This window comes from Kwoniella bestiolae, chromosome 1 (assembly GCF_000512585.2).
Source record: "Kwoniella bestiolae CBS 10118 chromosome 1, complete sequence".
In the NCBI taxonomy this organism is placed as follows: Eukaryota; Fungi; Basidiomycota; class Tremellomycetes; order Tremellales; family Cryptococcaceae; genus Kwoniella; species Kwoniella bestiolae.
The window spans coordinates 5,412,586-5,438,972 of record NC_089241.1 but is presented as its reverse complement, the minus strand read 5'-3'; the positions used below and the strand labels follow the sequence as shown (position 1 = coordinate 5,438,972).

At 47.4% G+C, this 26,387-nt stretch overlaps 12 protein-coding genes across 12 annotated transcripts; 6 read left to right on the top strand and 6 right to left on the bottom strand.

The window, feature by feature from the left end:
• Positions 1-73: 73 nt before the first annotated feature.
• I302_102050 (uncharacterized protein) lies at positions 74-1,302 on the top strand (the record flags this gene model as incomplete). Its single annotated transcript, XM_019187431.1, has 5 exons — positions 74-545; positions 607-738; positions 801-930; positions 992-1,122; positions 1,205-1,302. The coding sequence occupies 5 exons, from the start codon at positions 74-76 to the stop codon at positions 1,300-1,302; spliced, it is 963 nt and encodes a 320-aa protein (XP_019050309.1).
• A 1,883-nt stretch (positions 1,303-3,185) lies between these two features.
• Positions 3,186-3,728, bottom strand: I302_102049 (uncharacterized protein; the record flags this gene model as incomplete). Its single annotated transcript, XM_019187430.1, has 1 exon — positions 3,186-3,728. The coding sequence occupies one exon, from the start codon at positions 3,726-3,728 to the stop codon at positions 3,186-3,188; it is 543 nt and encodes a 180-aa protein (XP_019050308.1).
• Positions 3,729-4,673: 945 nt separating this feature from the next.
• Positions 4,674-6,480, top strand: I302_102048 (uncharacterized protein; the record flags this gene model as incomplete). The annotated part of the gene is made up of 2 exons (XM_019187429.1): positions 4,674-4,777; positions 6,036-6,480. The coding sequence occupies 2 exons, from the start codon at positions 4,674-4,676 to the stop codon at positions 6,478-6,480; spliced, it is 549 nt and encodes a 182-aa protein (XP_019050307.1).
• A 289-nt stretch (positions 6,481-6,769) lies between these two features.
• I302_102047 (uncharacterized protein) lies at positions 6,770-7,545 on the bottom strand (the record flags this gene model as incomplete). Its single annotated transcript, XM_019187428.1, has 2 exons — positions 6,770-7,227; positions 7,308-7,545. The coding sequence occupies 2 exons, from the start codon at positions 7,543-7,545 to the stop codon at positions 6,770-6,772; spliced, it is 696 nt and encodes a 231-aa protein (XP_019050306.1).
• A 446-nt stretch (positions 7,546-7,991) lies between these two features.
• On the bottom strand, positions 7,992-9,803 carry I302_102046 (uncharacterized protein; the record flags this gene model as incomplete). Its single annotated transcript, XM_019187427.1, has 3 exons — positions 7,992-8,328; positions 8,439-9,417; positions 9,614-9,803. The coding sequence occupies 3 exons, from the start codon at positions 9,801-9,803 to the stop codon at positions 7,992-7,994; spliced, it is 1,506 nt and encodes a 501-aa protein (XP_019050305.1).
• Positions 9,804-10,144: 341 nt separating this feature from the next.
• On the top strand, positions 10,145-11,243 carry I302_102045 (mitochondrial 37S ribosomal protein uS7m; the record flags this gene model as incomplete). Its single annotated transcript, XM_019187426.2, has 3 exons — positions 10,145-10,473; positions 10,734-11,036; positions 11,222-11,243. The coding sequence occupies 3 exons, from the start codon at positions 10,145-10,147 to the stop codon at positions 11,241-11,243; spliced, it is 654 nt and encodes a 217-aa protein (XP_019050304.2).
• Positions 11,244-11,436: 193 nt separating this feature from the next.
• I302_102044 (uncharacterized protein) lies at positions 11,437-12,899 on the bottom strand (the record flags this gene model as incomplete). The annotated part of the gene is made up of 7 exons (XM_065869408.1): positions 11,437-11,667; positions 11,756-11,944; positions 12,013-12,156; positions 12,357-12,479; positions 12,569-12,684; positions 12,761-12,796; positions 12,866-12,899. The coding sequence occupies 7 exons, from the start codon at positions 12,897-12,899 to the stop codon at positions 11,437-11,439; spliced, it is 873 nt and encodes a 290-aa protein (XP_065725480.1).
• Positions 12,900-13,267: 368 nt separating this feature from the next.
• Positions 13,268-14,669, top strand: I302_102043 (uncharacterized protein; the record flags this gene model as incomplete). The annotated part of the gene is made up of 8 exons (XM_065869407.1): positions 13,268-13,615; positions 13,690-13,705; positions 13,764-13,826; positions 14,017-14,124; positions 14,205-14,233; positions 14,294-14,348; positions 14,424-14,483; positions 14,593-14,669. The coding sequence occupies 8 exons, from the start codon at positions 13,268-13,270 to the stop codon at positions 14,667-14,669; spliced, it is 756 nt and encodes a 251-aa protein (XP_065725479.1).
• A 285-nt stretch (positions 14,670-14,954) lies between these two features.
• Positions 14,955-16,212, bottom strand: I302_102042 (uncharacterized protein; the record flags this gene model as incomplete). The annotated part of the gene is made up of 2 exons (XM_019187423.1): positions 14,955-15,640; positions 15,774-16,212. 2 exons carry the CDS (start codon positions 16,210-16,212, stop codon positions 14,955-14,957), a joined length of 1,125 nt encoding a protein of 374 aa, XP_019050301.1.
• Positions 16,213-16,803: 591 nt separating this feature from the next.
• Positions 16,804-19,051, top strand: I302_102041 (uncharacterized protein; the record flags this gene model as incomplete). Its single annotated transcript, XM_019187422.1, has 2 exons — positions 16,804-16,915; positions 17,052-19,051. The coding sequence occupies 2 exons, from the start codon at positions 16,804-16,806 to the stop codon at positions 19,049-19,051; spliced, it is 2,112 nt and encodes a 703-aa protein (XP_019050300.1).
• Positions 19,052-19,628: 577 nt separating this feature from the next.
• On the bottom strand, positions 19,629-23,407 carry I302_102040 (glycine dehydrogenase; the record flags this gene model as incomplete). Its single annotated transcript, XM_019187421.1, has 10 exons — positions 19,629-19,684; positions 19,777-19,994; positions 20,122-20,603; positions 20,659-20,738; positions 20,800-21,869; positions 21,921-21,972; positions 22,027-22,164; positions 22,228-22,777; positions 22,856-22,895; positions 22,956-23,407. 10 exons carry the CDS (start codon positions 23,405-23,407, stop codon positions 19,629-19,631), a joined length of 3,138 nt encoding a protein of 1,045 aa, XP_019050299.1.
• An 800-nt stretch (positions 23,408-24,207) lies between these two features.
• I302_102039 (uncharacterized protein) lies at positions 24,208-26,172 on the top strand (the record flags this gene model as incomplete). Its single annotated transcript, XM_019187420.1, has 7 exons — positions 24,208-24,270; positions 24,333-24,362; positions 24,427-24,680; positions 24,761-24,830; positions 24,894-25,001; positions 25,095-25,557; positions 25,685-26,172. 7 exons carry the CDS (start codon positions 24,208-24,210, stop codon positions 26,170-26,172), a joined length of 1,476 nt encoding a protein of 491 aa, XP_019050298.1.
• Between the last annotated feature and the right edge of the window lie 215 nt (positions 26,173-26,387).

Sequence of the window (26,387 nt, the reverse complement as noted above, 5' to 3'; positions counted from 1 at the left end):
TCGAATCTTACCAAGCAGACCTGAAAACATCTCAAATCGCAGAGGCTCTATCAACGGGTAAGAACAGGCCAACATGAACGAACCGGTAGTAGCGACACCCATCCCATCACTCTCCTCCTCACCCACACCTTCTCCGGAGGTATCTAGACTTCCAACTCCAACCCCTAATGGCCATCTCGCTCCTCCTACGAACAGTACATCTCCTCCTCATACAACCCCATCACCCGCCTCAGACATGACATCCTCAACGCCTCGCGCGGGATCACCTGTGCCCTCACCCATTCACCTTACTATGCCTAAAACGGACCAATATAATGCTAGAGGGACTTTACCGAACACTCTTCTCGCAGTGTCTGTCATATCCACTATCCTAGGAGTTATCGTCGGGTCATCGCTTTCTCTAGCTAGTAGGAGAGTTTTGGACCTTTCAGCGGGAAGTTGGGCGAGACCACAGTTGGGTATCTACCTCGCTGCTGTAGCTTCCTTTCATCTGTTCGAATTCTACACCACTGCTGGATGGAACCCTCTCAAGGTGTCTGTCGATGGTGAGTCAGCTTCCAATTGATCGAATAGACGCATTAGCTGATATAGACTTTCACTTCTTAGCGTTCTTGCTCAATAATACTTCACAATACCACGTAGCTCATGCGATGGGTCTAGCGGAATACTTCATTTCATCGTACTTCTTCCCATCGAAATTCGAAGGAAAGGGGAACTCTACCTCGTACCTTGCTATCAGTAAGTCAGCTGGACATATCTCACCCTGCCATCGGGAACGTATCTGACTATTTGCTCTGCAGTCACCATAGTCATGGTCGGTGCACAAATCATCAGATCTCTAGCGATGATCCAAGCTGCCCAATCATTCTCGCACATCGTCAAAAGTAGAAAACATGATGATCATACCCTCATAACCCATGGACTATATTCGTGAGCTATCATATATCCTAGGAGGAGGCCTGGTTTACTTAGCTGACAATGCATGATCCAGCTGGTCTCGTCATCCATCCTATACCGGATTCTTCTACTGGGCGGTATTCTCTCAGTTACTTCTCGGTAACATAGTATGTACGATTGGCTTCGTGGTGGTACTGAGCAGGTTCTTCTCCAGACGAATCGTCGGTAAGTTAGCTTGCTCAACGATCTTGCTCAACGATTAACATGTCTTTCTCTGAGCCAAGCTGACATCGTTGCGTCTGATCAGACGAAGAGAAATGGCTAGTCAAGTTCTTCGGGGATGAATACATCCAATATAGACGAAGAGTTGGAATCAAGCTCCCTTTCTTCTTCTCTTCGGCTTAGATTACTATAGAGAAGATCCCCCCAGGAGCGAGGGGGTGAATTGAAGCTCAGCACATTAGAAGACGTTTGAAACAACATATATAGTTCGTTCCATCAGCACATTTCCCTCTGAATATGCATTCATAGAGCAACGCATATGATCAGTTCTCGTCTTCGATTCAAGCACGTGAAAATGACATATCAACATGTACAAGTATGTTCTTCTCTCACGCTCGTCAGGTGTTCATCAAGCTACAATGCCAACATCAATATTGAGCAGATACCAAGTGACTATGATAGCACTAGTACGCTTCTCGACGCATATTCATTTGCTCTTTGTATACATGACTATACCTATCCGCCTTCTGGCCATTGTGAAATCCATCATTTCGAAGGCCAGCGAGCGTTGGATTTGAATGGATCGATAGGGAAATCATCTGGTGTTGGCACGTTGGAGATGAATGTGTCGAAGATGTCTTGACTCTCTTTGAAAGTCTGCGAACTGTCAGGTTCGTAAATTTTCGTCCACTCTAATATTTGTCCTCTATCATACTCAAAATTGGTGTGACCTATCGACCCGTTTGGTATGCATTCGCATTTATCAGCATGATACTCCTTTCCGATACGACAGAGGAGGGCATAGGTTCTTTGAGTCCAAGTCTTGCCACCCATGGTCAATGTATGACCTTGCCTCGATATATTTGTCTGACCAAATTCGACCGCCTCTTTCGTAGGCGTATAAAGCAAGGCGCGGTCTTTGACGTCTTTGTCGTCCCCGTAAAATGTGAGCACCTTGTCACCGACCTTGAATTCTCCTAACTCGTGACGACCCTCTCGACGGTCCAAAAACTCTCTTGAACCGTATCTGTTGTGTGACTCCTGAATGGCCTAAAGGTGTCTTTCCTATGCTTCATAACGCCTCCGGATACTTGCAAAGTCGTCCTATCGCCATCACTATTCGGGATAACTGTCTCATCGCTCGTGTCAGAATCCACATTGGACCCACCGAACGGATCATCGCTCTTTTTGGAAGGTTCCATACTGGGTCTGTCAAGAATATGTCAAGTGGGTGGGAGGATCAGGTGAAACCGCAAAGAAAAGTAAGAAAAGAGATCGACACCTTACGTGATAATGTTAAAGTCAATCACTTGAGTGAACTAAAGATGGACCTTACTCGGCTGAGCAGAATGTTGAAAGAGTTGAGATCGAAATATGAAGAACGGCGAGCCTTTATATAGAAAAAATACAGACCTTGTAGAGTGAATTCTCAGTTTACGCCTTCTTCTTGGGACAGTCCAGAACATGCGCGGAATTGAGAGAAGAAAGAGCAAAAGGCTAAGCGAGGCAGCTTCAAGACAGGATTCTGTGTCTGCTCCACAGCATTACACAGCGAACCCTTTGTTTCCTAAGTTTGTCTTCCAGGTAGAGATAGGTAGAAAGCGAAATTGGTAAAGTGATGCCTAAAGGTGTTTCTCACATAGCAGATCATTCAAATGCTCTGACGATATATCAGAAGAAGAGAAGAAGACTCAAAGCTGATGTCATCGGTCCATCCTTCTCTCAAGGAGTCTCCTCCGACCTCGATTCAGAGATATGTCGCCACTCTCTTCGTCCTTCTCTTCGATTGACCAGCCTTCGATTTCGTGGAACGAGCTAACAAGAGAGAGTGTGTATGTGTCAAAGGTGACATGTGTATGCTGTGGCCGATAGTTCATGATTGCGTGTGCTATATCCAGGACTCGAGGCCCCCTTGGAAGGTCTCAGCAGTCTCTTGTAGAGCTCCTATGCATGATACGAAAGGATTATGTTGTCTTATATCGCTACCAACATGATGATCATAATGCATCAGAAAGCCAATAACCAAGAACAGCATTTGCGGTCACCCCACGAAGATGGCTGTCTTCTTATGAGCTCACTCGTGCAGAATCCTGCCGGTGGGTAGGAAGAGCATGAAAGATATATAGACAATCCTTCTGATCACCGCCATTCGCGGCGTGACCGAAAGCGAACGAGCCTTCAGACGCATAGTCAGGTCTACATGTTGAAGACAGTTCATCAAGTCGGCAACTGGAGACACCCCACAAACAGTGCGGTTTTCCGTTCTTGTAGAAGACTTCGTCATCTTTTATCGACCAACTAGCCCCCTTGGATCCCGAGGGTGCGGTTGAGGTCGGCTTGTAGACAGTTACTTTGGTCTTTGCGTCTCGGCTGGCTTGGTACTTCGCCAAGACCAAATCGCCTTTCTCGACGACACCGCTTTCGGAATGCGTAAAGTAACTTGTCTCGGCGTACTTTTTACTCTTGAAGGCGATCATGTCCTTGGAGGGATCGTGTTTGTCCTTGGTGGAATCCAGGGTGCCCTTGTAGTAATCCAGGGTGAAATCCACCTTTGGTTGCAAGGACGGAGTATCCGTGGCGCTGAGGTCTGTCTTTTCGTGAGAGGTCATTGATGTAGATCAAGTTTCTATTTGGTACTCTACAGTTGAATTGGGTAAATACGAGCTAGAAACGGACAAGTCGTTTGTGTTTGACGAGGGAAGAGGGTATAGCAGAATGATAGGATTACGCCATATATATACCTTGGATTGCACGTCATGACTTCGCCACTCGATGAATACTGTAAGATAGGTCCCGAGGGCCTGCCTGCCTTCCGAAGCATTTGATTCAGATGAATGGTAAGACTTCTTGTGTCGCGGGTCACGTCATCGTGTGGAATATGTATTCCGTGAAACAATGCTGGGAACAAAAGAGAGACTTCTGGACGTCATAGAGATATGTAAGTCACATTGGGCCTATTCTGACTCGATTTCTACCCGCGACAAGTATAGCACCGCTGTGACAGATGCTGCTGAGAAGAGGAAGCACAGGCACACGCGCTGACGTGATATCGATCTGTCCTTCGTCTATACGCTGTGATAGTGCATAGTGAGAACTATACGAATGGATTAATGTACATGTTCTGAGTTGCTGGAGTGATCCCATTGCACATGTATCGCAGGGCTACATCGCGGCATGCATGGACTATCGATCATCAAATCACCCTAGACCACATCAAGCTCCGTGGGCTCTCGGATCAGATCTCCAATGATCTCCATGTCCGGAGCTCATATGCTGGTATTCTTCGGGTCTGAGCCGTATGGCTCGAAGACTTCTATGGATACCTCACGACTCGGATCGTCAGTGAGGTACGCAAGACCCACCGAGCCCTTCGTGATATCATCAGGCCTCGCGCTTGAGTGTAGCTTGTCGGGACGCGCTTTAAAAGGTCTTGAGAATATATATTGCTGCTTACCCATCGTCACTGTTGGTCCCCGACGGGTTATTTCTAATTCCTTCTCTCTCATCCTGGCATAGGCTGCTTGATGGTCTGAGCCTCTGATCGGTCTCATACAATGCACCGACACGGTGTCTCCCCTGCCACCCCCGAAACACCAGATGATCAGATCGCCCTTCTGTGGAGATTCGTAGTCTTCAGATCCTTCAAAGGCCTCAAGCTGTGAGCTGGGGGCCCGTCTATAGAAACCCGTAGTTTTGTACCGATTGATCATGATCTTCCGAGGACATGTGGTTCGCTGTCGGGAGGCAATCGTGATGTCAGGTAGTACAGCAACGTATCAAATGGGTAAGACTCACTGGCAATCTGCGATGACATCGAAATAGGTAGTCGCACGATCTATGATGTCGATGGAGAAGAAAAGTTGGGATGAAGAAGTCAGACAAGTTGATCGTGATCGTGTTTGTTGACGGGAAATGGTAGAACAAAATGCTAGGATAGTGTCATAGATATATATATGTATATACCGAATTGCAGGTCCTGATCATCGCCACTCGACGAATACTGTAGAATATGCCTTCTATCCGAATGAATGGAAAGGCATCTTTTGACGCCTGTTATCTGTGGAGTACCTCATGACGTGAGATCAGAGATGCATCTCATGAAACAACCTTTCGATTTCATAAAGATAAGTTTTCATTGAGTCTGTTCTGACAGTATTGCTGTAACATATGATGCCGAGTAGAAGAAGAATAAGCACCGCTTGTAAGGTAGTCTTGCTCATAGACGAAAAGCGTATCACAAAACACCTTCAACTGAGAATAACGAATGACATATTACAAGATCAATGATGATGCAGAGAGGAATATACGAACCAACCGAAGCAAATGTAGGTGTACTTCAGCAATCCGCTGTACGAGTACCCAGGATCCAACCCCCATTCATCCCAGCCCACTCCCACTTACCAAGATATAGTCTTGAACACGTCAGACCCATCACTGAACGTACTGAGTACCATCCCCGCAACTTGAAGGTGGCAATGGATCTCCTTTGTTAGAGTGAAGGGGGAGGATCGAGGATCAAAAGCCACTGGATTTATAGAGGTTTGAAACACTACATATAGTCTGTCACGCCATCATACGTCCATTCTAGGGTGCGGTTATAGAGTCAGAGGTACAATTCAACACGTATAACATAACATCAATCATCAGCATTGAGAGGCATCTTCTTCCTACACGCTTGACACTTCTCCAGCCCATTCGTATCACTCCTATCCTCCAACTTGATCCTATCTCCAAATCCCTCTTTTATATCCGCTCTCCCACAGTTCGATGAATCTCCATTTATACCCCTCAACATCCATCTCCTCCCGCTCATCGTCCCTGCCATCTGGATAACTGAACTGCGAGAACTCCCACGTCGTCTTACCCCTCCTCTGAGGCAGAAAGTGAATCGTTCACTCCCCTGAATATAATATTAGCTCGATTATCTGGACCCGAGCAGTTTTGCTGGTTCCCCAGGCCGAGTTGGAACGGAGTAATCGGACGAGAAGGGAGTTCTCACAATTTAATGGAGAGGACGAAGAACCCCCGAGAGAGGAGGATCAATGGAAGAATATAAAGCATCTCATTTCGACTGATGCGGAAGAACCAGAAGTAGAAGTGACAGTAACCGAGAAGAGGACGTTCGTAAATCATTATGCGGTATCACAAGCTCAACAGCAGAAGAATGAAGATGGCGACGGCGATGGTGATGGGTTTGACGGCTCAGATTGGGAGAGAGTCAATCAGAAGGTAAGGGAACTTTGGTATAAGAAATTTCAACCACCCGAGACACGGGAGAGAGTAACACTTCAGAATGTTTTTGGGGATGGGTTGGAGGACTGTGGGGCTTGTGGATGTGGGATGCCGAATTGTGATTTCTGATAGATGGAATTAGGTTTCACGGCCTCGTTGCTGGATCGCGGCAAGAAACAGGACAGATGGATGGATGAATGATCGCGCTACTGGATGAGAGTTACTGTAGAATGACATATCCCTGTTGTAGTGCATACTATTTATTTACGTGTATATAGAGACTCCTGTGCACACCTCACGACATAACGACGAGAAGTTACGACCATGCATTAACAAATATGTATACGATTCCTCTTCTTGATGTTTCTCTTCTTATCGACTCCGCTGTTACGTTTATTGCCAAACATTCAGCGATCGTCTATAAGGACATTTCCGAACGAAGCTTGGTCCCCTTAGGTATAAAGACATCCATCATGTCATTCGTCCTAGGACCATAGATAACTTTGGCAAGACCAATACTACCCTTGGGAAAATCCGTGCATTGTGGATCGAACTTGACATTGTTCAATCGAACTGGGATCGTACGTTTGTACTCATACTCTATGTGGCTGTCGTCGTACAAGGTATTGCCGGTCAAATGCAAAGTTGGTTTGTCTTTCTTCGTATCCGCATCTGATGTTGCCACATAGCCAAATGTGTCAGGTCCCCCCTGATCTAGCCAGTACGCGATGGTCGTGTCGCCGTTGGAGATAGCTCTGGTTGCATAGATCGCTCTGTGGGTCCTAGCCTGTGAGTCGCCTTTGGCTTGACAGATCAGCGTGTCGTTGCCGTACAGCTCAAAATGTAAGAATTGCGATTCAGATTCAGTCGACATATCTATTTGTCATGGGATCAGTGAGGGACAAAACGAGGTACAATCATGACATGTCTTTGCCAGTGGAAAGTGGAAAGCTTACTCGATGATGGATGACTTGGGTTGAGAACACTAAGGTGAGTCAGGTGGAAATGTGTGATGAGCTCTGAGAGGGTAGCAAGTACATTATTATCCAATTTACTCTCTTTTATACATTCACCCTGCAATGCCCAAGCCTCAATCAGAAAGACGACCTGCAAATGAAAGGAAGATAAATGACCGGCATCGAGCTTCACAGGACCTTTCACCTTGTTTTCTGAAACACCTTCTTTCGATGACATCATGACGATGCAATGATCTTCACGTTCTAGCCCCTTTGCCTTCGATACATCGTCATGCAGGAGGTGAACCAACAGAGGAGGTGGTGTTTCATATATCGAGGCGAAGGATTCAACATGATCACCCTTTGTGATCTACTGCACAGGTCTGACGTCAAGCCTTCCCGCTATCATCGGTCGAGTCGAGAAAGCGTGACACATGCAAGAGGAAACGAGATATGGTATCGTGTCTACCACTTCACGTCGAGATTTGGCAGTGGACGGTATCCAATCTTCGCTCCCCTGCTTACTTTGGCAAGCGCCCTTGGCCATGCTCACGACGAGAAAGTGTGATCATGCATTATGAACATATTACGAAATTAATGATAATACAGAAATGTATATACGAACCAACCAAAGCAAGTGTACCATTCTACCTAAAGTCAACCCCTCACTCGGCCCAGCCTAACTTAACAAGAGATAGTCTTAAACACATTAAACCCATCACTAGCCGTACTAAGTACCATCCCCGGAACCTGAGGGTGCCAATGAATCTCCTTCGTATCTTTCTGACCCTGATGAACGAACAACAACTGAGGAGGGACGTTGGGTACGTCCGATCCATCCGCAGCTTTTACGATAGCGTTATTTGGCGATTCATCTTCATCAGGTTCGACGGATAGGTCCCATAGGGTCAATTGATCGTCTGAGCCTGAGGCGCCGAAGACTGAGGTGTCTGTTGGATGCCATTCTACTGATGTTATGGGAGCGGTGTGCCATGAGAAATTTGCGACCGGGGTCGGTTGGCTGTATAGTGTATTGGTATCAGCGCTCCTCTCATTGCAATAAGTAATGTAGACCAGAGTGAGGAAGAAAAATGGGGATCGTGGACAGATAGGCGCCGCGCCCTCACTCACCCCTTGTTGAACATCCTCAGATCCCACACGTTCAACTCCCCATCATCACCTCCCGAAACCAACAGATACTCCACCCCCTTATTCCACGAAATGACATTAACGTCCTCCTTGTGCGCCTGCACTGAAACCACTGATTTCCTTCCCTTCGCTCGGATATCCCATACCCTTACGGTCCTGTCCGCAGATGCAGAGGCAAACACAGTAGCCTCGTTAGGCGACCACTGGAGATCTTCTACCGAGGAGGTATGCGAGAGGTAAGGTTGAGGAGAAGTGTTGAATCCTGTGGGAGTGATTGTTGTGAGGTAGATCTTCCTATCGATATCTCCAGTTAACAATCCCGTTTTACCCCATTCTACGGCGAATCCCTCTGATCGTCCATGGTTCGTGATGGTATGTATGGGTGTTTTCTGCCTTGGTTTACTCGAGTCTCCAGAGAGTGTATCGATATATGGTCTAACGTCGAATATATTCACTTTACCAGTCTCACTAAACGTAGCTACATGATATGGTTCTGGTAATCCCCCACCATTCTGTGCTGGAGCAGCTCTAATACGATTGACAGATCCAATATGAGGGATAGTCAGGAAATCCAACGTAGCATCCTCATCCGTTCCATCATCGTTATCATCCTCATCATCGTCCGAATCGGAATCGTCGTCGTGCTGGGTTTTTGACAGATTACCAAGTTTCATAATTACCACTTCGTCTTTTGCTTTACTTCCTTGTCCTGGTACTTCACCTGCCTGTGTACCCGTAACGATCCATGCGGTGTGGGGGAAGGTCGCTCGGTCGGATCCGAGGGTATCTTTCAGTATGTCGAATGAGAGGCAGGGCCACGAGTAGGATAGGGAATGGAGGGCGAGGTACACTGAGTTATCGGGGACGAGGTGTTCGTCCGATTCTATCGCTGTGCCGGGGAGGTAGGTCTTCAAGGGGGCGGGAGGGGGAGCGGAATCTTCTTGGGCGGGGGTGAAGTCGTCTGTGGGTTGATGGTGTACATGTCAGCTCTACCTCACCTTGCTACAATCATCTGTACGGAACTGAATGGAAAGCGGGAAAGGCGGACCAAGCGTATCTCGATAGGTGGTCAGGTTGTACGGATAGAGCCATGCACGACTTTATGGGATTGGACATTGCGGTGAAAGGGGTCTATAGCTATAGCCAGCATCACTCACCATCCCCTTCACCCTCAACTTCAGCATCAACGACCTCACCCTCACTCTCATACTCGTCCTCCCACTTATCCTCGAATTCACCCATCTCCTCATCCACATCGTTGACAGCGGGTGATCGAGCGGTCTCTTGCCCCTTGGCAGCAGATTTGGCGCTCGGTAAGTCGGCGGCTTCGGAAGTTCGCTTGGCCATTCTGCGGAATTGTGAGTCCAATGACCTATGTGATGTATGTATCAGACAATTTTGGCTTGTACAAGTTGATATGAACAGCAAGTGAAATGAAATATTTTCACTGACAGTAACCGGACAGAACTTTAGGAGGTATTCTCAACTTTTTCAGACTCAACCGTGGGAAAATGACCTTTTGAGTGAGATGGCCATGGGTTCAGGGAATTTTGAAACAGCAAGCGAAAGAAAATACAACAGCGGTCCTAAGAGTAAAGTCAACCTCCAAATTCAACGTCAACGCTTTCTCACATCTCGAATATATATATCCTCTTCAACAACAATCACACCCTCATATACCATCCATCATGTCCCTCCGTACCCCCCTCACATCCTTCCGAAGAACATTTGTCTCCTCCGCCCGCTCCCTCGCCGAGCCAGCCACGACCTCAGCTCAAGGCTTCTCCCCTCTCCGAGATCTCCTCGCTTCCTCCTCTGCCTCTTCCTCTTCGATACCCTCCTCATCTTTCAACCCTGCTCCTATCTCCATCGAGACTCAAGGTCCAAGTAGGGGGTATGACGTACATTCCATCCCTCCCAAGGCTGATCCGACGATAGACTTGTTTACGAACTGTTTGATGAAGGATGGGAAGAAGGATGAAGCCCAGAAGATGGTTAGTAGGATATTGAGTATGCTGTGAGTGTTGGTTTTTTTGGATGCTGCCACACCACTTTTATCACTCCTCTCGGTGGGACGAGGTGTTTTCTCTTGGATAAAAAACGCTCGAGAGAGCGACAGTACTTGCATGAGGGTACAAGCTATATCCACTGAGAGGATTTCATCCAGCATTAACATCCGCTACAATCCGAACCACATCCTCAAACATCCCAAGATACTCAAGCCAAGAATACACGAATGCAAAAACAACATAAGCTAACATCACACTTACAAACCAGAAACCAATCCACCAATCTCCCTCCCCAACCCCTCCTCAAACAAGCCATCATAGCCTCCTCACCCTCCATCAAGATCCTCTCCATGCGAAAATCAGCCAAGACCATCCTCACCCCCCGAGCCCTGACCGAACGACAACGCACCAGACAGGGAATCGCGTGGTTGCTCAAGGCCTCTGAGAAGGGTAGGAAGGGGGGTGTATCGAGAGATCAGAGGATTGCGAGAGAGATTTTGGGGGTGTTGGAGGGTCAGTCGGATGTGTTTAAGTGGTTGGAGGAGAGACATAAGGTCGCTTATTTGAATAGGTGGGTTTGGGTTCTTACTGTATTACTGAATCGGAAGCATGTGTAAGAGGATGAGGGTGGGGATTGTATCAGATGGTGGCACACTTTGCTGTTGCTTGGCTGAAGACCCACTTGGTGGAGATAATGGGATTCGGAGTGTTATCAGTTGTACCGAGCATGCGCTGACTCCCTTCATTCCCTCACAGATCCAACATGACTGCTCGATAAGACAGTCTACCAGGACATTTAAGGTAATCATCGGGTGCTATGGCATTATAGTATGAATATGAATATCATGATGCATATCTTAACAGTCTCTTATATACATTCTCGCAAAATCGAGCCACACGATCTCAGCAATCACCCAAGCAATCTTTAGTCTTACCCCAATCCCATTTTTTCCTCGTCTTTAAAACACCGCTCATTTCCCATTCTTGCCCAACTTCCTCTTCTTCTTAGGCACATCATCCTCCTCATCTTCCAAGTCAATCTCGGCATTCTCATCCTCGTCACTCTCCTCATCCAACTCATCATCGTCGTCCTCGTCTAGATCAGAGTCCATCTCGAATCCCGAGCCGGGGGAATTTTCACCTCTATCTTCGAAATAGGCGTATGCGTCTGGGAGGATATCTGATTTGACTGCGTCTCCGATCTGTCACACGTATCAAGTTTCAGCATAGGATCGAGAGAGTGGTGGTTACAGGAAGTAATGAAAAGACTGGAGCAGTCATCCGACTCACCTGGAAAGGATCCTCGGCAAGTTCGAAAAACAAGAAGAAAGATCCCAAATCCCCCTCAAAACCCTCATCATCATCATCGTGAACATGGTCAGGATCAGAATGATCATGATCGTGATCATGCCCCTGCGCTAATCTAGGTTGTTTCTTGGGCAAGTTGACCTCATCAGATTTCCAGTCGATTTTGATGCTCTATGAAACAACACCACATCGAAGTCAGCTCAAGTGCACTGAGCATAGGGAGGAGAGAAGGAGCTCACCCCTGCCATGAGTTCTTCGATGTCGGTGAATTTTCTGAGTTCGTCTGTGATGCCTCCGTCTTTAGGGGCGGGTACGATTCCCTTGGGCAAGGAATAGGTCTTGGATAAGACGGTGTTGGTGAAGTATGGGTTCTCTTTGAAGTGCTATGTACCATAACAGCAGAGTTAGATTAAATGAAAATCAATATTGACAGCACCCCCCTCTCACCTCGCCTCGCGTCCTCTACCCCTCTTCCGCTTAGTCTCAACATCTACGTCATCACTTCACCAGTATTCTCCAGATAGCATGATACCCCCGTCATTTGTTCACCCCAGTGCTGGAGTATGATTGAGGCTCAACTCACAAACTTCAACTCGAAAGGTCTGAAATCATTCTCATCCTGCACCAGCTCGATATCCTCCAAGAAAGATAAAGCATGTCTATCCTCTTTGGAGGTGGCAGCAGCGGCGATTTGAGTATGATTGAGCTACGCAAGAACAATCAGCTATGGCTCGTCTCTGTACCACCCTACCCTTTCCAACCTACAGAGAGGAGGCAAGACGGAGAAGGACATACCAAAGCAGTCGTCCAGAATCTCTCGACCTTCTTGACTCTCGGCCTCAAGTGCTCCAAATAAGTTTTCGTCTCCTTGACGTAGAACCTGCTCATTCGGACATTCTTGTTTCGTTCCTCTATGGTTCATTTACATCATATCAGCTATCAGCTATCGTATATGACGTGCCAGCTGATTCAAGGACAAGGACATACCATCCGTGAGTTCCTTGGCGAGGGATTCGGGGATGTCTAGATGATCAAATGTAAGTCAGCTGGTGTCTGTATACGAGCAAAGCGCGAATGAAAGCTGAAACGTGCCGGGTGGGTCTAGCTCGAAGTCTTGTGCGCTCATTGTAAGTTACTGATCAATCGGACAGTCAGCTGTAAGTGAGTTCGAGCAGTGTCGAACAAGAGATAGATACAGAGGGAGATGGTAATGTTCTGCTCTGCTCTATTCATCTCTCGACCAACTTTTGATTTTCCCACTACGCGTTAAGCTGGAGCCTGTTAAGTGGGTGAAGTAGATAAAGCAACCATCCCGATGAGTGTGGCATTTTACCTTTTTCTGATTCGGTTGTTGGTCTCATGTCTTTTGCCGGGTAGAATCGACATTTGACTGCATCTGTATTTACAACTTTCCCATTAGCTGCTCCATCTTTCAGCTTCCTACCGTATCAGCTCGCCAGAAGGTAGACTGAAAGCACAAACAAGACACTCACCATGAGACCCATAATCCCCTTCTCAGCTCTACGTCCCCTCTCTTCCCCGTCTCCGCTCCTCCTTCGCCAATCCCCTCTAATAGTCCGATACAACTCCACCATCAAACCCCAAGCGGAACCTACCACCTTCGCCTCAAAGTCATCTCCAAGGACGACGTATGACTCACCAGAAGCTTCACGGGGTATGCCCCCTTCTTCGGCGGGCTATCAGCGCCCCGCCGCTAGACGAGTCGAGGAGCCTCGGTTCTCACGGGCGGGGCAGGGGCAGGGGGAAGAAGCGTTCAGTGGACCTAGTAGGCCGAGATTGATTTACGAACGACCTTGGGATAGGGATTTACCGAAGATTAGGGTGAGCTAGATCGAGTACCGTTAATTTAATTTTGGTGTTTAGGTCAGCTGATTGAATCAAATTATGGGAATAAGAATAAATTACCTTTTGGTGAGCTGGACTGGTCCAAGTAGGTAGAGGCTAGCAGCTGATTTCGTACGTGATATAGTCATTGCGTTGGGGTTGTTGGGTTTGGGATGGGGCGCTTTCTTGTTGCATGCTACTAATGCTGGTGAGTGTTCCATCACTTATACAGCTTGAAATCTATATGGCATCATAAGATGCTATTCCCTTTTCCCTCGGGATCAAGGTAGGGGAGGGCTGTCTACCCAAAACGACCAAGAAGGAGAAAAAGCTATGAGCTAGATTACCACCCGCTTCTAAAACGATGGGCTGATCATCGTGCATCATCGAATTGACAGAACGTCTCGCCTCCTCCGTGCTACGTCAAGTGACTTTCCAACTCCGTAATTCAAAAGAGGTAATAGCCGTCCTAGGGGAGAACGTAAGATTAGTAGAGAACTGGTGGGGTGAGTGTAAAGGTCTTTGACTGAGTAACGACGATAGACGGATTCAGCTAATCCCATGTTTTGGTGTTGACCCAATATAGCGTTAGGACAACCATGGATTTCAGGAACGGTAAGCTAGTTCTTCGCATCTCTGAGCTGTAGCAGGTGAAGTAGCTGATTTAGGTGATAGATCAACTTGATGCAAGGTAGAGTGGATTTGAGTTTCAGGATAACGGGTGATAAAGGTATATACATCTCAGCTGGTTATCAACTTGAAATCGGATCCCCAGCTGATGCATTTGGGCATTCCACCGGAACAGGCGCTGGAACGGTGTACTTTACGTCTATACGACCGCAAGAACAAGGTGCATGGAGGATAGGTGGGTGTTTTTACTCATTAGTTTCCTGAAAGCCGCTTCACTTGGAAAGCACCTGAATCCTAAACGATGACAACCCAAAGTATACTGACGATGTTCTTTTTGCCCTTAGTGCGATACAAGATCATAGCGGATGATGGCGAGGTGGTGAGATTGGAGAATCTGGAGAGCTTCAAGACTAAGATGTGATCGGAAGTATGGAACTGCAGAATAGCTAAATTCTTGGGGATTCCCGCTTGTCATCCTTCACACATTGCGCACAACTATCGACAGTCAAATTCAGAAACATCATCCGCACTCAACTATATAATGATATTCACTATGCATCCTTCAATACGAACAGATTAGCTATGATATTCGGGTCAACCCCACGCATACTATCGCATGTTCGACCAAATGTATTTCATTACACCGCGCCGTATCGACTAAGATAGATGCATCCTTGATTTCCTTTACATTAGTTAAACTACATACCTACTGTCTAACCTTCCCGAACATCCCTACATTCCCACCCACAACATCCCTATCACCAACCTCGTCGAGCCTGTTCAACTCCCTCCTCACAAACTTAACTATCGCCTCAATCTGCTCGGCCATCTCCAGCTCTTTACCTTTCTTCATGCCCTCTCCCTCAGGGTACGTCAACTCCCCTTCCAGATCTTTGCCCGTCCCTCTTCGCGCAAAGATGAACCGCCAGATAAAACTAGCTAGTTCGGCATCAGCAATCTCATTATCCCCCTTATCTTCAGATTTCGTCAATCCCAGTACATAATCCAATGACATTCTGGCAAAATTTCCCCTCTCCTGATACTCTCTAAGACGCTTCATTGTCTCTCCCTCTCTTGTAATTTCCACACCCAGCATGAGACGGATCTCGTTTTCGACAATATCGAAGAAATGAGTTAGGAGGACCTGCTGATATCGATAATCGTGTTGCTTCACCCTGCTGAAGTAGCATCCCGCGTTATCCAACGTATCGATTATACTGGGTCGTTGGACGGGTGTAGTCGATCCTGGAAGACCGGGGTAGGCGGACTGGGGAAGGGGAGAGAGCGGGTTGGGCACGTAGTTTGGTAGTGCCCTTAGTCGAACGAGGGTCATGAGGACGTAGAGGTAGTGGATTGTGAAGAATGTGTGGAATGTTCGGGGGAGGTCGCATTCTGTGTATGAAGGGGAGATATCAGCATGAAGTCAGATGTAGATCTCGCGAGATCCATGAGCAGTTGTAAGATCGGTGATTATGAGTGACGGGGAGAACACATGCAATGCGATAAGAAGAAACTCAAAACCCACCCCCATACCAGAAATCCTTATCGTACTCCACAGCCTCCACAATCCCTTTCATCATCCTCCCTGTCTCCCTCGCCGTCGTCCTTCGTCTCCTATTATACCCCAAAATCTTATTCACCCTCCTCAGGACCCTCAGCGTCAAATCATTATACGTCTTCGGCGCTGGTGTGGGAGCAAAGGGGTTGTGCGGAGCGGGGAAAACGGGTTTATGGGTGATTTTCACGGGTCGATCGGTAAGGAATTTGGGGTTGGCAATGTGTTTTGAGGGCGGTCGGGAGGGGGATGTAGCAGGTGTGGTGGGGGAGCCGGCTATGGATTTGGGGAGGGAGGGTGGGGTTTGTAAACGGGGGAGGGAGGTTGAGAGGAGTCGAAGGGTGGCAGATGAGTAGGGGAGCGCGGAGCGTGAGGAGAGGAGTGGGAAGATCGAGGTGGATGGTCTCATCTTGGAACTGATTTGATTCTCCTTCTATAGCGATGGGAAGAGGATTTCGCCAATAGTAGGATCGGAATGGATTGGTTCTTGACAGAGATCGTTTCGACTGTCCTTTTGGTTGTATATCGATCCTATAACCATATAGGAGGGATGATGATCTTTTCATCGATCTGTAAGGATGTTTTTGTATAACGTACTCGTATAGATATCTTTCGGCAGATGATATGATCCAAAAATATCGAAAAGATCGATCAGACGTCCTTTCATTATGTGAGTTATCAGGCTCATCGTCATAAAATCTAGATATCTGTATTGGTCATTACGATTTTGTATCTCACAGATCAAATGATTACGATTCATTTGTAATTCGGCTTGATGCGTTGAAATCTAATCATCTTCAAAGGATGGGATGTTCATGGACGTGTTTTCGATGACTCAAATGCACTCTTGTCTAAATCAACCTCAACAAAACCACACGCTGATAGCAGGTACACGCTAATTGAAGACGAAGAAGAGCAGAATTAGGCTGCTTTCTCACGGCCACTCGCTCTTGGAAGAATCATAGACTTGCTTACCCTCGAGCCGAATCATCGACACGATATGGATCTACCTACGGTCAAAGCAGCCGTCAAGTCATGGGAGAAGTCATTCAAAGCACGAGAGGGTCGAAACCCTACCAAGGAGGATATCAAGGCAGATCCAAGTGACATAGGTGGGTCGTTCTCCACCATTACCAAAAGTACCTCCTCTATTCCCCTTTCATCACAAGAAAGGGTAGAGTAAGAAAAGGAAGCGACATTGGGACGTCAAGCTAACATTGTTTGGTTCCTCCCTTCCTCATATTGTAGCCTCGCAATACGCCCTCTATCGTAAACTGTCCAAATCTTCCTCCTCGCAATCGCTTCACCCACCCTCCTCCTCAACCGCCATACCCTCATCCGCATCGTCCTCTCAATATCGTTCCACACCACGTACAATCCCTTCATCAGAGTATCCCACTACGCCCACACCCCCCTCTCGCAGAGTTAGCGGATCATTCTTCGGTACCGGTCCGAGCAGCTCCCAAGCTGGTCCATCGAGGTCAAATAGTAGTTCCAACAATAATAGCCAAAGTAGCAAAACCAATGGACAAATCGGAGGGGAAGGGAAATCGTTGAAGAGGAAAGCATCCAAATCAATCATATCTTCCCCTCCTCATCCCATCCCCACCTCATCCTCATCAACCTCAACTTCTCGAACGCTCTTCTCAACACCTAAGAAAAAAGCCTACACAGGTCCCATCCACGATCCAAACCCTATCAACCCATTCACCACCTCCCAAACACCCACCAAATCCCCCTTCCCCACTCCCACCAATGGGACCGGGCTACAGAGGGAGAAATCGTTTTCATCGCCTTTCATCCACGCCTCAAGCCCCAAAAAGCTCAAGGAGGTGCTCGAAGCGAATTCGCTCAAAAAAGTGAAAGAGCGGAGTGGGGTACCGGAGATAACTCCCAGGACGAGGGCGAGGAAGAGGTTGAAAGGCGAAGAAGTTGAAGATACCCCTTTGAAAGAGAGACAACCCAGGAGGAAACGGGGTCAGGCAAGGTTGAGAGAGGAGCCTTTGGAAGATGAGGAAGGGACGTTCTTGAAGCCTGGCATAGGGAGGGGGAGTGTATTTGATGAGGAGGATGAGGAGGAATTGGGACCTTCGCCTATTAAGGTTGTTCAGTTGGGTAGGGGAAGGGGATTTACAAGTTTGTTTGGGGAAGGAGAGGTGGATGAGGATGATGATGAGGATGGTTTGCCTATGACTGGTGGACATATCACGTCGAGGTTGAATGGGGTCGCGGAAAACCAAGCGGTGGATAAAGGCAAAGGCAAATCTGCTAGTAGGGTTGTGAAGAAGGGTATATCCAAGTCTACCTCAAATGGTAACGGCAACGGGATCATGAACTTTTTCAACAGGACCGGTAGCAAACCTAGTTTACCCAAACGACAAGATATAAATTCAGAGTCAATAGACGAGAAGGCGATAGAGGCTAAGTCGGCATCACCTAATCCTGAAGTATCTACTTCGGTCCCATCCATCGAAATCCAATCTCCCCCTCTACTCGAACCAACACCTTCGACAGATGATATCCCCTTGATCGATCAATCTGATATGCCGCCCTCTCCCCCGATCGAGGGAGGAGACGGACCAGACTCGGACTCGGAACAAACACATACACCTTCAGCCTCCCAAAGAAGACGAGAGAAGGTCCTGAATCTGAGTGACGATGAGATAGACGAGTTTGATCCCGAGGGAGGGTACGTCAAGAGGGAAATTCGGATCGTACCTACTCGACGGGAGATCAAACGTAGAAATAGCTCTGATGTTGATGATGAGGTCGAGCCCGAAGAGGAAGAGGGAGAAGAGAATGAGCAGGAAGAGGCAGTGCAAGATATGAACGACCATGAGGAAATTACCTCGCCCACAAATCCCAAATCCCTCTCTATCCCAATGCTTAACCTCCTCTCTCTCCACTCACCTTCCAAATCCAAATCCAAAGCTCAATTAACCAAAGCGAGATTGGAGGAGTTAAGGGTAAAAGCCATATTCAGCCCTTCCGATGCTGCTCGACTCAAAGCGCTGAAGAGAGGACAGGATATATCGTTCACTGGTGAGGCGAGGGTTGAAGATGATGAAACTGAGGAGGAGGGGATTTTAGAGAAGTATGAATTTGGATTGAAAGATCCTCTTGATCCCGATGAGGATGGGGGGGAAGGCCAGAATGGAGATGGAGATGGAGAAGCTGAGAGGGAAGACGATGATTGGGAGAGCGAGAGTGAGGGGTGGAAGAGGGAGCAGACAGAGGAGGATTGGTAAATCCTATCAACAGGGTTGTATTGACTTATTGTCATATGGCTAGATACTAGTCAGTGCAGAATAGTATAAACTATCTCATGTACAAGTCATGCATCGGACCTTCACACAATTGTGTTCTTCGTCAGTCTCGAAATGAGATGAACATGGGGTTACGATGGTGTGAGGGGTAAATCCTGAAGAAGATGTTATTTATATGATCGAGGTTGATTTCAAATCATCTGGATTCATTCACATCCCCTACGATGTCGAGGCTACTCATTTTATTCTATGGTTATTATTATGCTATTTACAAGAAGGGAAAAATGCAAAGTTGAAATTGCTTTTATACAATAAATTAATCTAGGGTATAAGAGGTTGAACATGTGTCTATATGTAATTTGGGTATCAAAACACAAAACCCTGATGAGAGGAAGCGAAGTCAAAGTCAAAATTAAAGCAGGAGTAAAATGTCAGAACCCGTTGAGGGTTTGATGGGATACCAGAATGGTTGATGATATAAGAGAATGGTTGAAGAACGTCTATGAGCTTAGTAGAGCGGGAACAATTCGAACAGAGGGAGAGACGGTAGAGCAGGGTTCTATGCGTATTCTTCGACTGAACCGCACTCGCAGATGAGATTGAGATCACCAGCGGCTATCACACGCAACGTGATCAGTAAACCTATCTACATCACACATGATTATGCAGGAGGAGAGAAGACGGAGTGTTTGGAATTTACAACTCACCATCATCGACCCTTCCAACCGAAGGCCAGAACTTGCTCCTCCTCAACGAGTTCACAGGGAACACAGCCTTCTCTCTCGAGTATGGTTTATCCCACTTATCATCCACCAGTATACTCAAGGGATGAGGGGCGTTCTTGAATACGTTATCGTCCTTGGGTTGAGCACCCGAGACGATCTCGTCTACCTCCTTTCGGATCGAGATGAGGGCGTCGACGAATCTAGTCACGTATACTATCAGCATACATATACCTTATAAAACCAAAACAGCTTCTTCCCTCTTGTCGATCCGGAGCGCAGATGAGGGGTAGAAGGAACGAGGGAGAGAGGGAGAAATACCCAACTCACCGATCAAGTTCAGTTTTCGATTCACTCTCAGTAGGCTCAATCAACCAACAAGTGGAGATTGGCCACTGAGCCGTAGGGGGATGGAACGAGTAATCCTGTAATCGTTTGGAGAAGTCTGATACCTTCAATCCAGCAGATTTCTCAAACTCCCCCAAATCCACAAGACACTCATGCGCGACCCTTCCGTTCTTATTGGAGAATCTGACGTTGTAGTATGGTCTCAACCTCTCTGCGATGTAGTTGGCATTGAGCAAAGCGATCTTGGACACTTCAGTGAGACCTTCACCACCCAACATCTTGATGTAGGCCCAGGAGATGGTGTTGATGGATGCTGATCCCCATGGGGCGGCTGAGACGGCTGGAATGGCTTGGGAACCTCCTGTAGCGACCAGTGGATGGGTGGGGAGGAAGGGGGCGAGATGCGATTTACATGAGATGGGGCCTACACCTGGACCACCTCCACCGTGGGGAATTGAGAAGGTCTAAAACGGGTATCGTCAGCTGGTCACTCTTTCGAATGAACATCTGCCAGCTCACCTTATGCAAGTTGGTGTGACTGACATCACCACCGACTCGACCGAGCGAAGTCAGCCCGACAAGGGAGTTACAATTTGCACCTATAGCAAGGATGTACAATCAGCTCGGTTCTTCTTTGAAGAAAAATGCAGCTGCACTCACCATCAACGTAAACCTGACCACCATTATCATGAACGATCTGACAAGCCTCCTCTATACCTTCCTCGAACACACCAAAAGTAGAAGGGTAGGTGACCATAAACGAAGCGAGATTATCTTTATGCTTCTCCGCCTTCTCCTTCAGATCTGCCAAGTCGAGCGACCCATCATTCAATGCTTTGATAGGTACCACTTTGTATCCTACCATCGCAGCTGAAGCGGGGTTTGTACCGTGGGCAGAAAGGGGAATGAGACAAACATCTCTGTGACCTTCACCCTTTGACTCATGATATGCTTGAATCACCTTGAGACCAGCATATTCACCTGAAGCACCCGAGTTGGGTTGAACGGAAGTAGCGTCGTAGCCGGTGACTAAAGAAAGATCTTTTTCCAGTTCGTTGATGAGGACTTCATACCCCTTGACTTGGTCTACAGGCGCGAAAGGATGGATACCACCGAATTCTTTCCATGATAATGGTGCCATCGAGGAGGTAGAGTTCAATTTCATAGTACATGAACCCAATGGGATCATACCATGTACAAGAGAGTAATCCTTCTCTTGCAAATGCATCATGTACCTGAGCATGTGGGTCTCGGAATGATGTTTGTTGAATACCGGTTGAGTGAGGAATTCAGAAGTTCGAGCATGTTGGGCGATAGGTGAGGTGACAGATTGGGAGGATAGTTCTAGCTTTGAAGCTAATTGTTCGAGTTGTTCGGGTTCGATATCCTTCTGACCCTTGACTCGGTAGAAGACATTGACAATATCGGTAAGATCGAGAGGACCAACACTTTCGTCCAGGGTGATACCGATGGTCTTGTCGTCTATAGGTCGGAAGTTGATAGAAGCTTTGACTGATTCCTCGTGCACTTGGGCAGCGGTAACGCCAGCAGAGGAGACATCGAGAGTCAGGGTATCAAAGTAAGATTTGTTAACTGTGGTAAAACCGAGAGAAGCGAGGGATTCAGAAAGGATTCGAGTGAGGGAGTGAACCTTTCCAGCAATCTTTCGAAGACCCTCTGGACCGTGGTAGACGGCGTACATAGCGGTCATGTTGGCGAGAAGAGCTTGACTATGAAGGCGTCAGCGGATGTAGAAGCATACGGCGCCACTTTCGACTCACGCAGTACAGACGTTGGAGGTAGCTTTCTCTCGTCGAATATGCTGCTCACGAGCTAAGAACGGGAAAATCAGCTGTCGAGCTGTTGATGAACGGGAAGCTGACTCACTTTGCAAAGCCAATCGGTAAGCGGGACCACCTCTAGAATCCTTACTAAGCCCAACCAATCTACCAGGCATCTTTCTCTTCAGTTCATCCGTACAAGCGAAGAACGCAGCATGGGGTCCACCATAACCGACCGGTACACCTAATCCATCCAACGTCTCGGTCAGCACATTCTACCTGCCAGAGGACATAGACGCGGACATACCAAATCGTTGAGAGTTACCACAAACGATGTCCGCACCCCATTCTCCAGGTGGTTTAAGCATAGTCAAAGCCAAAAGATCACTAGCAACCACCATCTTCGCACCAGTACTCCTGACCTTGGTAGCTACGTCCTTCCAATCTCCAATATCACCATTAACATCAGGGTATTGTACCAATGCACCCATGAGCTTCTCTTCGCCCAGCTCCTCCACCTCTTGAACGAAACCTTCATTGGATTTCGCAACTCTGAGCTCGATGCCAAATCCGCTCGCTCTAGTTTGCAGAACGGCGATGGTCTGAGGAGCGACAGAGGGGGAGACGAGGAATACCTTCTTGCCCTTTGCAAGCTTGTTCTTGGGAACCGAGGCTAGACACATGGCCATGGCTTCTCCTGCTGCTGTTGCTTCGTCCAATAGGGATGCGTTGGCGATGGGCAGGCCGGTGAGGGAGATGGTGACTGTTTGAAAGTTGATGAGTGATTCGAGACGTCCTTGGGATTGTTCAGGGGAGTAGGGGGTGTAGGCAGTGTACCATGCTGGGTTTTCGAGGACCTGCGAGTAGGTCAAGTATCAATATCGAATCAATGATGGGCTGGGCGATAGATAAGCTAAAGAAAGATCGAAGCTTACATTTCGTTGAATGACAGGAGGTACTATAGCATTGTGGTAGCTACATAATATGATCAGCTACCATCAAGTCATAAGAGATAATAGGGGAAATAGAGCTCACCCCATACCGATATAACTCTTCATAGGCTTATTCAACCCCGCTACTTCCTCCACCCTTCTCGCGAGCTCAAGCTCACTGAAAGGTCTGATACCAGTCTTATCGCCCGTCTTATCGGTGAGGGCGTCTACTCTGATAGCTTTTGGGATGGTATCATCTATGAACGCATCCATGGATTTGTACCCGAGGGTAGAGAGCATCGACTCGACATCGGATTGACGGGGACCCAGATGACGGGGCAGGAAAGTATCAAGGGGAGTGAAAATTGATGATTTCGATGGGTGGAATGAGGCTGATGGGGGATGAGGATGGGGCTGTACGGCTGTAGTGGAGGACTGAGTTGGTGAGGTAGGATGAGGTCTAAGGAGGTAAGAGGATGAAGTGATGGATCTGGATGAGAGGGGCTTGGCCAGTAATTGGCGCCCTAACAATCGTCGTGCGATGTGGATAGACATTGTTATCTATCTATCGGTGGGTGTATGGTGAGTATGATGGGAAGAAGAGAAGAGGGGATGGGGGGATGAAGAAGAACAAAGGGGATGCATGTATATATTGTACTCGAGTAGTCTTGTCTTTCTTACTGGCTATCCGTGTGACCAGAGCAGTTTCCAACGAATGAATCTCATTCTTGGAAAATACATGTACACAATCCTATTAATCCTCATTAGTATTTTCCAAGATTTCATGATTGTTGGAAAATAATTCAGGAACACCAGCCTACACCGATAACGATTTAACCGGTCCAAAGCGCGATTCGCGTATATGCGTAAAATTGGAAAAAAACACGAGTGTAGATAAGCTACTTAGAGAACGCGATCTTACGATTCGTTTAAACTCATCGTATTGTGGCTCAGATCGGGAATGCCTGAGTGAGGACAAGGCTGAAGAATGGATCGAAGAGCTTGGAGCTCTGCATATGCGACTCATACTATCCATATGCATCGACCAAAGTGTTGATATGCTCTATCTCTATTATCTTCCCATTTGCCTTGGCATATGGATGGTATGGTGCCTCCCATCATCGGTTCTGACCGATTACAATTACTCATGTCGATGTGGCAGTTTATCAAAGATCACAAACTGTATCTAGTCACGTGATATTACCCCTAAAAATGTATATGATCCTTCCAGTTTAAGCAATATTTCTGAATCCTCCTGGTCCACTCTTCATGTCCACCTTGTTCATGGGCTTCACAACAAATCTTCGCTGAACTGTACTACATATACCAAACAACCTAATACAAGCATCATCAAAATGGCCCGACCAAGAAGGAAGAACAGAACACACTTGAAGGGACCAGCAAAGGGAGAGACCGAGGTGAGTTGGACCATCAGTAGAACAGATAATGAGGCAGCTAACGGTGTATGTCGATGATGTAGGAGAATGTACCTAAATCATTCGTGATCAAGGTGAGTCAGCTAGTACTTGATGTATGCTATGAACATGAGATAGCTTACAGAAGTATCACCGTAGTCCGGTGTAGTCACCAAGTCGATAACGCAGCTAGTCCGAGATACAAGGAAGATCATGGAGCCCAACACCGCTACGAGATTGAGAGAAAGGCCCAATGCGAGATTGAGGGATTACTTGACTATCGCTCCCTCGCTCAAGGTCACTCATCTCTTGGCATTCACACTGACCGACGCTGCCAACGTACATCTCAGAGTGGCCAGGTTCCCACAGGGACCTACGTTGACTTTTAGAGTGAATAAATATAGTTTGATGAAGTGGGTGTGCTTGCTTCTCCCGAGCTAGTCAGCTACCATATTACTGTAGGGTATCGTTAGCTGAAATGTGGAACGAATAGGGACCTGGTGAATTCCTCTTTGAGGAATGTAGGTAAATCACCTGGAGGGGAATACCGTAATCCGCCATTGGTAAGTACAGCTACTCCAAGAGCATGTAGCAATCCGGCTGACTCAGATGTATCCCTCGTTTAGCTCGTGATGAACAGCTTCCAGCAACCTCAGAATGGACCTGCGCTTCCCCAACTTCGTCTGATGAGTACGATGTTCCAGGGTTTATTTCCTCCCATTCAAGTTGAGAAGGTAAGCTGCTCCCAGACTTCACAGTTCGCACAATCAAATAATCACACAATCCCAATCCTCGTGCTAATGTCAATGGCCTGTACCAAATCATAGTCCGCCCTACCGACTTTCCGAAGAGTCCTTCTCCTCTCCTACTCACATCAAACAGGTTGCATCTCCTTTAGACACTTCACCATAACCGTCCGTCCGCACGGCGTCTCCCGTCGTGTGCGTAAACTCCTCACAACCACAGGAACAGTCAAGGTATCCCGCAAACAGCCGAACCTTTCCAATACAGAGGATATAGCAGATTACCTCCTGAAGAGGGCCGGATCAGAAGCATCCACTGCCGCGGGTTACGACAGTATGTCGGAGACTGAGGCGTCCGAGGGGGAATCAGATACCAACGCTGTGGAGTTGCCTGAAGATTACGTTGGGAGGGGGAACAAGAAGGGTGAGAGGAAGGCCGTGAGGTTGGTGGAGACGGGTCCAAGGATGGAGTTGAAGTTGATCAAGGTCGTTGAGGGGTTGGTGGGCAGTAAGAAGGGAGAGGGGGAGACTGTTTTCCATGAGTTTGGTGAGTCACTTCTTACTGGTTTATCCATTCATGTTCCTACTGGAGGGAACGATGTGAACGTGTCGCCTACACAACCATATGAGACGTAAAAGTCAGATCAGATTACTGATACCTCGCAATTGTGTAGTCCACAAATCCAAATCCGAAGCTCTGTCAATGCAACAATCCCACGAACAACGTCGCGCCCAAAAAGAAGCCAGGCGAGCCGAACAAGCCGCCAACGTAGCTAGGAAGAAGGCCGAAAAGGCAAAGTCAAAGGGTAAAGCTCCTGCTGCAGGGGAAGAGGGAGAGAATGAGGAAGGAGAGGAGTCGGACGATGAGCTCGATGTAGAGGGATTATCAGATATAGATCCAGAAGAGGAATTGCAGAGATTGAGGGAGAGTAAAGTGAGGTTTAATGGGGATGATGAGGACGAGGAGGATTTCGAATATGAGGATCGGGTACAGGCAGAGGAAGAGGAGGACGATTGGAATGAAGATGTTGGTGCGGGTGATGTTTCTTCCGAAGAAGAGGAGGAAGGGGGTCAGGATAGTAGTGCGAGTGAAAATGAGAGTGAGGATGAGGAGCGTAGGAAACCGCCACCTAAGAAGAAGAGATCGAGTGGGAGGAAGTGATCTGTCTTTTCTTTGGTGGTCATTGTCATCATTGGGGTGGTGATGTTGGTTGATTTGCATTGATGCATGATATGTACATTCTTGATGATGGGTGTCAAAAGTATACATGTCCAGATGATACGTCATTACAAGAGCTGGGAACTATTACAATCAATGCCTACAAACCAAGGTATATACAATACTCCAGCCGAGAAAAACGTCCCATCTATATGTTA